This window comes from Toxotes jaculatrix, chromosome 4, assembly GCF_017976425.1.
Source record: "Toxotes jaculatrix isolate fToxJac2 chromosome 4, fToxJac2.pri, whole genome shotgun sequence".
NCBI lineage: Eukaryota > Metazoa > Chordata > Actinopteri > Toxotidae > Toxotes > Toxotes jaculatrix.
Window position 1 is genome coordinate 3369135 of NC_054397.1, and position 11031 is coordinate 3380165.

The following is an 11031-nucleotide window of genomic DNA, read 5'->3' on the forward strand; positions in this document are numbered from 1 at the left end:
CTCGTTCAGTGACTGTCCTCCTGGTGCAACAGTGGTGGCATTTTTAAAGCCGTTCACTTTGACTCGCTGGCTTTTGAGCCACCAATCACGTGAAGTTTTATGAACAACCACAATGACTACAAAGCTCTGGAGTAATGCAAATTTCTGATTACTTATCAAGTGTTCCTACTCTTGTCATGTGTAAAGCCACAGCAGGAAAATGACTGATTAAGAGAAGATTTAAAACCCCAGTTGCATTTTATTGAGCAGACAGAATAGAAAATTTTGAGGCCAGTATCACAGTGCTTTCAAGTAATAAACAGATATTTGATCAGTTTAAGATCATACAATTAGTAAAAGTTAGCAATAAGTTGACGTTTTCCAGAGGAACTTATTTAAAGTAATTAAGTTACTGTACAACTGTACCATAAGGCTGTACTACAAGTATCTGCTCACACAAACATCTCCTTGTAAAACGTCTTCAGCTGTGTCCCAGGGACATCACCAGAGCCCAGTTAGGATCATCCTCCAAAGCCAAACTGCCTTTGTTTTTTGTTTTTTACACATTCTCCTCATGTGTACATGGGAGAGGGTCTGACACCTGGGCCTCTGTTTCTTGGCACTTGCATTTGGCGTCTGTGCATGTTTCAGAGATCTTTCTTTTGTCAGGGCTTTTGTTCGTTGCAAAAATTAATATTTTTATGTCAAAAAGTCAAAATGAACACGATGGGTCACCTGGCATTATTTTTACTTAATACTGATATTTAAGCTTTTTAAAAATACATTTCTGGTCTTAGCAAACAGGATTAAACTGAAGTAGGCATCTACAGTTTACACATCGACGAAGAGGGCGGAGGAGTTAATTAGACTCCTTTAGGTCCTTTTCAGGCTCTTGTTTTTGGGTTTGTGTTATTTTTTACAGATGCAGTTGCAGAGTGGAGAGAACCAAAGGCTGTCTCAGGCGTAACAGTCATTCCTATGTAGTAACAAAACATGATGATAACATCATCAACATCATAATTGCTTTTTTGGGGTGAGTAAATGTGTGTGTGTGTGTGTGTGTGTGTGTGTGTGTGTGTGTGTAGGGGGCTCCGGGGGGTGGAGGCTGCTCTCGCAGCTCCCTGTGCTCACAGAGCTCAGTAACGCGACATTTCACCAGTAAATTAAATTTACCCTGAACCGGACTGTAACGGGGGCGCTCCGGTGCGAGAGCAGCGAAGACGATGCGGGTAGAGGTGAGTTTTGCCTGATGTGGTCGCTGCCTCTGCTGAACTCTGCTCACACTATTTTCATTTTTATCTAATTTTATTTTACTGTCCACTGGAGATTAAACAGGAGGTTTTTGATAAGTTTATGTCAGTTACTTAGTAAAATATTTCCTCTTTCCGTTGGCTTAAACAAACAGATGAGCTCAGGTGAGTCTATAAAATTCACACTGAATTTTTATCTTCTTAATTTTATCACGCTGTGGTTGTAGATTTGGGCACACTTTGAATATCCAAATGTGAATTTAAATGTTACCGCCTCATTGTAATTCTACACAAGGCTCTTTGTGTTCAGAGACATTTTTTTATATCGGTCGTCATCTCATTGAAACATTGCGTACTCTGTTTATTTTGCTCACAGCTTGTTGTATTGTCTTTTCTTATGTTTCCATGTCAGGTGCGTCAGGTATTGTTCTGTATGTCTGGGATAAGTTTCAGTCACGTTATTTATCAACACTGTGGAAAATCTCTCACCATCTGGCTGGTGATCGTCTCTCTCCTTCTCTTTCTCTCTCTTTCATAAAGACGCATGCATGTGCACGTTTGGGTGGACAGTGCAGTGTCAAAGCTCGGTTCTGGGGGTGGAGGGGGCTGTCACATGGGAATAAAGGTTGGGGACCACTGAATGGAAGACCAGAGGAAGGAATGGAGAAGTGGAGACAAGGAAAAGGGGAAAGGAAAAAGTGTGAAATGAGATGAGATGAGATAAGACGAGTGGAGAGAGAGGTGGAAAAAAGTGGAGGGCAGAGAAGTTTCCGTGAGGGGTGAGAGGTGAGACATGGAGGGAAAACTAGAGTAAAGAAAGGAGCTGATGAAAGAAGATGTGAAATAAAGACAGGAAAAGAGATGGAGGTGGTAGGAAAGGAGGAGAGAGCAGAGCATTACAAATCATGGCAAAATGATGAATGTAAAACCTGCTCTGCTCCAGATAAGACACAAACTGCAGCACATGCTGCATATCCAGTGTTTGAACTCTTCTGTTCTTCTCATCTGAGTTTGTACCTGTTACTGAAGACTTGCTGCTTAAATAAATGAACAGCAGTCAAATAGAGAAAAATCTTTCATGTCCCTTCTCTCCCTCCCCCCCTCTCTCTCTCCCTCCCTCTCTCTGCATCTGTCTGGGGAAACACAGGAGCTTTTTATTTAATTGGTTAACATCCACCCTAATGCAGCTTTTAAGGCTTTTTATTCTATTCTGTTCATCTGGCCAATTTGGCCTGTAATTACCTGCATTTGTATGGACTGCATGTGCGCTGCACACTGTGTGGGAAGAGTTAATTGCGGCTGATATTGTGTTTAGAATCACTGTGGCATTATATGTTAACAAAACACTGCTGCCTTCCTTAAAAGTCTTCTTCATGTTCTCTGTGGATGCTGGAAAGACTTCATCTTATTTTTTTTTAATCTCTCACTCAAAGAAAAATTACTTTGAACATGTGCGTATGTGAGCACACCTGTATGTTTATCTTTGTATGTATATGTGTGAGCTCGTTGGGGTTTTGAGTGTTTGCATTAGCATGACAAGCCTGTAGGAGTATTGATCAGACCCAGACTCATCTGTGAGCTCTTGTCAGTCTTTGTAATGAAAAGCGTGGAGGCAGCGATGTGGCGGGGCTGTAGACAGGGTCCAGCCCCTCAAATCCGTTAATTGAACAGGAGGAAATAGACCCCCCTGGGGAATAAGACTGATGGATCACCAATTAGCTGATGGTGTATCTCCTTTCCACTTACACTTTCTTGTTCTCGAGAGGAATCATTCGGAAAATAACAGAAACATCTGTCGATCAGCTGTCAGCTAGATAACCAATACATACACCTAATTAGCCCATTGTCTCCTTGAAAGGAAGATCACCCAGTGTGTGAGTGTATGTGGTGCCACTTGTTTGCCTTTGTAAAAGCATTGCAGTATGCTCCTGTTAAAATACGGTATGATGGAGCTGGAAACCCAAAACATGATAGTAGTGGCTTCTAACTGATGTTTATTTCATGTCAGTCATTTTCTCTGCTTGGGGGTGTGACTTTGAAGTGGTGATTTTGTCTCCTGTAGCATCAGATGTGGTAGATCAGGTGTATGTGTACATGGAGTTATCACTGTCTAAAACGTGTGAAACATGGGTGAAGAGGTCTCTTTCAATATAAAGTGCCCCAGGCTCAGTATCAGCGGCAAAGGTTTGCAAAAATGCCAAGAAAATTCATTTTCAACGTCAAAAACCCACCAAATGGGACCAACTTTTAATTACAAACCAGACAGAGCGTAAAAGAAACAATGGAAATGCCCTAAAATGCTCTCGCTGGAGGCAACAGTAATGCTTGGCTTTTTGAGCAATAAGTATGAATTAATTTCACTGGCTAAATATTTACCAGACGGGCCATTTGTTTTAATGGTGACCTTGTGCTCTCTCCATCACATCAGCAGGTTGTTTGCACTAAGCTGTGGCTTCGACAATTATGAGGTAATCACACCGGCACCAATACAGTTTTCAGTGAGGAGGAAGCATCTCTTCACCCCCGGTATCAACCCTGTAATCATGAAGAGGCCTCTCATACGCAGCGAGTCAACAATACGGTTAATATAACAGCACTGCCTGCATTCAGAAAATTCAGCTGCTGGAATTTATTCACAGGCTGCGTGGCTGTTTATTGAAGATGTATCTGTATGTGATTGCCATCTCTTTATACGTGCTCCTTTATCAATGCGAGAGGTTAATTGCTATCAGAAATGTGACCAACTGATGCCTGTAAACGTACAGATGCAGCAGCGTGGAAACTGATGTTAAAGGAGCACGCCACTGTAATTTACTCTATCAATGAGCGTAGCAACTGAAGCTTGGATTCACAGCAGGTACAATGAATTCCAATAGCAACACAGAGTCTCCAGTATTGATCCCGTCCTAAAGCACTACATAAACTGCAAAGGTAAAAATGTGCCGTATAAGTGCAGTTCATTTACCATAACATAATGAGCAGGAAGTGCAAGGACATTAACTGAGGCAATTAAGTGATAAAACGCTGCATAATGTTCAGCTTGTGGACTTGTTTTCTTGGTAACCACAAAAGCTCCTGCAGGTCATGCTTTAAACCTGCCTGTACAAACTGCACCTGTGCTTTTTCCCTGTTCCTCCAGCTTTTTCTATAGAAGAATCTTTTTAAAATAGGAGTGAAAACAGCTCTGCATAAACATCTTTAGCATGTGTCGTTGCTCACACAGAGAGAAGATCACTACACCTCAGATAATTTCTGTCCCACTCAGTTGATTTGTTTAATATTTTCATTGTTGCTCTCACAGTGTAAACTGAACAGGCCAGGACGATATGTTGCATGGAGAACATGCATTGGACATACATTGCATTGTTACTGCACTCTGTACAACCTGTTGATCAATATGTTAACAATCACACTAACTAGCGTGAAATTCCCCATCTCTCTCTCTCTCTCTCTCTCTCTCTCTCTCTCTCTCTCTGTCATCTCTTGTTTGTGAGTTGTTTGTGTGGAGGAAGAAGCTGAGAGATAACTAATGACCAGTTTTGCATGAAAGTAAATTTGTCCTTGTGTCATGTGTGACTCCATGTTTTTACCTCGCCTTCAGGTGTTTGCACGGTTCACAAAAATTGTGATTGGCTAGTGTGAGATGTGAATTATGAAATTAAGGATTAAATGCCATTTCAAAAGCACAGGTTTAGAGTCTCTTTTAGAATCATTCCACTATTTACAAACCATAAAAAACATGGTGGAAGTCAGTTTAAACTTGAATTGAACAATTTAAACAAGAACAAAATACAATTTCAGCTGGAATCAGCCTTCACATATTTTGAAACCTATATAATCTGCACCCAGCAGACGCACAGAGGACATAGATTTCATATTCACACACACACATATGCACATCACACACACACCTGTCCCCTCACACACAAAGCTCAGCGTATGTCATTGTAGCCTTTGTATTTGAATGTAAAGAGCACCGGCTCTTCAATCACCATTCATTTGGACTCTGTTGTTTATCTCTTTCACTTGCTCCATCCGGAGCCTTTTGGGCCTTGTTTTGATCAGCCATCGCCATAGCAACATCTCCCAGGAAGTTTTTCTTAGACCTGAGCATAGAATGGCAGACAAAAGAGGTGATGCCTTTTGGGAAGAAAGATTGTCTGTCTGCTCTTATTGTGTGTGTCAGAGATTAGGATGGGAGGGTGTTGGGAGGGTGATATCACGAGCATGTAGGGAAGTGATCACATGATTGATGATTTAGAAGAAGATACATGTTGCACACTCCACCTCTACATGTATGTTCATGTAACTATTTAAGGTGTTGATTTTCCCGGTCCAGATTGTACCAGCTGGTCAAGGGATTTTGATTTTTGGTGATAAACCTGCATTTCTGTCCTTCAGGCTGCCATTGTTATGATTAACGATTAGCAGAAATCCCCAGATCGGTCCTTTTCTTACGCATATTTACTCTGTTACAAAGGAGGTTTTCAGGAGTTTTTCTTTTTTAGCACAGCAGGACTATGGTTAATCAGATGATTTTTTAATATAGTTTTGAATTTAACTTCTACAAATAAGAATCTACCTATATGGACTCAAATAGGGTTGTATGCAGAGTTTTTATATGAAGTTAGGGTTGGATTATTTTTTTCATGTGGTTGTTCAGTTGGAATAAAATATTTTTATCCTTGATATAAAAGTTAAATCAAATCACTGAATCACTGTAAAGACCATATCAGATGCCCCTGTGTTGCTTTGATTTTAAGACAACAGACTAAATGTTAAAAGAATTTACCTTACCTAATAAAAACTAATATTTGCATATTTGCTGGTTTATGTGAGTGTGTGTACTCGCATATGTTGAAGTATTAAGTGGCTCAGGGCATCTCACAGCTGCACATCACATACTAACCTCTGGCATTTACATTTTGTAATTGGGGCCCTGACCTCTGGCTACTGGATCTTACATTCGGCCTGGAAAGAAACTATATAGGAACAAAAAGAGCAAGATTCATGTGAACCAATATTTCAAGATATGTTTGAATAGAGAGGACGGCTTTGAGGTGGTGGTGTTTCTTTCCTACCTGCTCTTTAGCTTGAAATGAAGCCAGTGTAATGAAATCCTATTTCATTACATTTATGTTTCATTATTTAAACTTAAACTGTCAAATATACAGCGGGAAAACACTCTATACAATATGGTAAACAATATATAATGTACAATATTTCCCTTGCTAATGTTATGAATACTTCTCACTTTATTTTATTCCTCACAATTTCCTCCTGTATCCTGCAGCACTGTAAATTATTCTTCCTTCCTTTTTCCTCTCCTCTTCCCATCATCCTCACATCCTCATTAATGCTGTTAAGTCAAGGCTGTTGAGGACATGCCTGTGTTATTTTTTCTCCATAGGTCAGAGCATTTTGTTCCTAACAGAGCACCAATTATTAGCCATCGCTGTGAGGGATGAAGGTGTGCCTTTGTGCGACCGGGTGGTTATTAAGAAGCCAGTATGTCTTCATAAACAAGTCTTGCGCTAATAGAACTAAACGCGTTTTGTTTTTGTTGTGGTGCCGGCTTGTTTTTGTTGTGACGGAAGGAGGGTTGTTAAATTGATTAGTAGTTTAGTATTCTACAAGCCACTGGGCTGAGATCGGAAAAAACTTTTTTAACTTTTGACTGTTGACATTGTCATTCAGTATCATCAGCTGGTCTCTGTGTCCATTCTTTCTCCTTTACTGTTCAAAAGTGGTGTCTATCTCTTTCATTTTTTTCATGTCTAATGTAATTGTATTTATTAGCTTCACATTTTGGGAAATATGCTGATTCGCCGTCTTGCTGAAAGTGAGAAGAACAGTGCCACTGTCATGACTGTACATTAAGTATCCATAAATTAAGTATGGAGTTGGTGCCAGGAGGCAGTTAGCCGTTAACACGTCAAAAGTTCACTAACTAACATCTTACTTGTTTAATCTGTACACCAACTGCAACTTAAAAATGGTGATTTGTGATTAGCTTGGCTGTACAGGGAGTAAAATTTACATGCCTGTCTTTTTTGGGTATTTTATGAAGAGTCGCCAGTGGACAGATGACAGAAAATGTGGGGAGAGAAAAGAGTTGAACAACATTCCACAGAGGTCCCTGGCCATATGGCCATGGTTGGCGCCTTAAACCCCTAGACCACCAGGGTGCCTCCCACCCAGCACTAATCTCTGCAAGTTGCCTGGCAACCTCATGGCAACAACAAAGCTCCAAGAAATCACAGCTCCGATCCAAGAAATAGTCCAGCACATAACCCCCCACGACTTTATTTACACACTGCTTTTCTACCAATTTAACACAAGATCAAACACGTTAGTTAGTGACCTTAAGAGGTGCTGTCAGGCAGATTTTATGACCTTTGGATACAGTCAGACAAGCCTCGTTTGCAGTCTTTATGCTAAGCAAGGTTAAGCTAACAGGCTGTTAGCTATAGCTTTATACAAAATAGACATATATTGGAGTGGTATCTTTTCATCTAAGTCTAGCAACAAATCAAAAATGTCAAACTATTCCTTTAATGTCAGCAATTCTAAAGTAAACAAACAACATACAACATTCATTAATGCAGTTTAGACTAGTTGGAAGTCATATTTTTTACCTGTTTACCATTGCTTTAATTGCATTAAAGTATACTTCCTAAAATTTCAAACATCGTTAATGTCCTATGTAAAGCATGTTAGATTGCCTTTGTACATGAAATGTGCTACATTAACTCATATGGCTTTGCCTTTCAGGGATGTTGACCAGTCACTGATGGGATTTTGTCCACTTCTATTGCCTCGTATTCCTTAACGCCTCCATGGATATCATCCAGGCCACCCACATTTCCTTGCTGCCCCGGGAAGCCCCCACAGCTACCTGGAGCAACAACTCTGTCCCCCCCTACTCCCACTTCCTGTTCATCTCCACTCCCTCTGAACAGCTTCTCACTTTCCCTCCAACCGATGGCTCTCTCCACGTAAACACCTGTCAGAACTGCACCAAACCTGAACTTGGATCGCTTCCTGGTTTGGCTGGAATCTTTATTCCACTTATCTATGGGATAGTGTGTGTTGTTGGCCTGGTGGGAAACACTCTGGTCATCCATGTTATAGTTAACTACACCAAGAATGAATCAGTCACCAACATCTACATCCTCAACCTAGCCATTGCAGATGAGCTCTTCATGCTGGGTCTGCCCTTCTTAGCAGTGCAGAACGCTCTGCTCTCCTGGCCCTTCGGCTCTCTAATGTGCCGTGTGGTTATGACAGTGGATGCCATCAACCAGTTTACCAGCATCTTCTGCCTAACTGTGATGTCAGTGGATCGTTACCTGGCCGTGGTGCACCCCATCCGCTCCTCCTGGTGGCGGCGTCCCCATGTGGCCAAGGCCATCAGCGCCACAGTCTGGGCAGGGTCCTTTGTGGTAGTGCTGCCCGTGGTGGTATTTGCCGATGTCCTGAAGGATGACGGGAACTGCAGCATCGTGTGGCCTGAGCCGGCAGAAGTGTGGAAGACATCTTTCATCGTGTACACGTGCACGGTTGGTTTCTTCTGTCCCCTGCTGGTCATCTGCTTGTGCTACCTGCTGATCGTCATCAAGGTGAAATATTTACAGTAACACACGTTTGGATTTGTTAACACAGAGTTGTAAAGTGGGAGGAGATGCTGGTTCTGGGCTTTCCCCATTCTGTATTCCTGAAAACTTTTTTTAAACTTTACATAGAAACACGGGATTCTCCCGTAGATGTAATGATCACCACTTTAAATTACTTCAGAACTGTCAGGATTTGTCCATTGTGTTGGCATGGTGGGTGGCCCAAAATACAACAATAACCATGAGCCTCAACCTTTTTATGGAGGAGAAGCCAAACAAAGTCATGGATCAGAGCGGGAGCAAATTTAATTGCTAAATTAATTAAAACTGCAGATTGTATTGTCTGTTTGACATTTGTATGTCCATGGGCTTAGGCCTTCACCCTTTATCAGAAACTCAGATATCCTCCAGTCTTGTTTTTCATTTGTACAGACGTTTCAGCCAGATGAGTTTTGTATTGAACCAAGCTGGAGAGGTGACGTGAGTTACCAGGCAAAACCTGGCGTGCCCGAAATACCTCCTTCCACTTTGCAACTCTATTGTATAATATTATTTTTTATGTCAAAGATACTTTTGTAAAAATTAATTACGTAGATATTATTTGTGCATCTGTCTCTGCATGAGTTATTGTCTGTTCACAAAGAAATCCTTCCAAATAAAACTGCAGAACAGCTTCAATTACAAACACACTGGTACACAGTAATATCCTTTATAATTGGACCATTATCTGTTGATATTACTAATGATGTTGGTGGGTGCTTATACGGAAGCAATATTTGCACAGAAGTAATGGAGAAGCACACAGTCCCACTGTGCCAGAGTCAATACATTATGATTCTGTGGAAGAACACAGAATATCACAGAACACACATTATCTTACATAATATATGAGACAACACTGCTTTTTTACAGCCTCGATTAGCTGATGTTGTGAGTAATAATCTATAAAAAAGTGTTGCTCTTCTGCTGTTTGAACTACTTTAATACTTAAAGGATCAGTTCATGCAAATCACTAAAAGGCATATTTTTTGCCCTGAACCGTTTATGTTTTGAGTTACGTACCATTTAGCTGTTTCAGTCAAAATGTTTCTGCATCGCACGTCATAATTGGTTGCACTTCTGCTTAAAACAAAAGAAAAGGAAGACATTGCACATGTTAATGAAGCAGATTTCAGCAAAGCTTGTCTCAAGGAAGCTTGTTGTAATTTGTCTGGACAAACTACTGACAAAATCACTGTCAGTAGTTTCATTGCACATTATTACTTCATAGGTGCAAAGCAGTTTAAAGTTGTACCTTTGTATTTGGTTGGTGGCAGAAATCTCAGGGATATCTCAGCAGATCATCAGCAGATGAAATTGCTACTGAGAAAATTTAGTTTTTCCTTTTTTGCTTCACACGAGCTGACCCTTTACTAGTATGAAGTGTATATTTACATGACACATCTAAATGATCTTTTGCTTTTCTTCCAAAGGTGCGAAGCGTTGGAAAACGTGCACAGGCCACATCCTCTCGACGCAGGAAGTCAGAGCGTAAAATCACCAGGATGGTAGTTGTCGTGGTGGCGGTGTTTGTCCTCTGCTGGCTACCGTTCTATGCCCTGAACATCGTCAACCTCCTGATGGTCCTGCCAGGAGACTTCAGGGGGCTCTACTTTTTTGTTGTCGTGCTCTCATATGCAAACAGCTGTGCCAACCCCATCCTGTACGGATTTCTTTCTGACAACTTCAAGAGAGGCTTCAGGAAGGCCCTGTGCCGCACTTCACGCAGGGTGAAGAACAACGACAGGGCTGGCACCGAGGTACAGCGGCCCACAGAGGAGTGGGGCGGCATTGTGCTTCAAATGCACAAAACTGAAGGAGTCACCAATGTACATAGGAAGGACTGCGGTGAAAACGAAGAAGAGGAGGAAATCAATGGAACAGAGGGGGCCATGCAGATGAGCGAAATATGCAAAATATCAGAAAATGGAAACCACAGTGGAGTAACAGAGGGTTCAAGGACACAGGTCGTGCAGAGGTGTAAGCCTGAGCCGGAGCACTCGGGTCAGAGTTCTAAACATGGAGAACTGACTGGCTTTGATCCTGCTGAGGCGGCGTCCTCTACGGCCAGTAAAAGTAGAAACAAAGGGTCGCGACCGCAAGAATTCCAGGACAAAAACTCCGTGCTTGAAATCAGCTATCTGTAA

The 11031-nt window shown here is 41.5% G+C and overlaps 1 protein-coding gene across 1 annotated transcript; it reads left to right on the forward strand.

The window, feature by feature from the left end:
- Positions 1 to 8068: 8068 nt before the first annotated feature.
- On the forward strand, positions 8069 to 11031 carry LOC121180516 (somatostatin receptor type 5). Its single transcript, XM_041035998.1, has 2 exons — positions 8069 to 8851; positions 10318 to 11031. The coding sequence occupies exons 1-2, from the start codon at positions 8069 to 8071 to the stop codon at positions 11029 to 11031; spliced, it is 1497 nt and encodes a 498-aa protein (XP_040891932.1).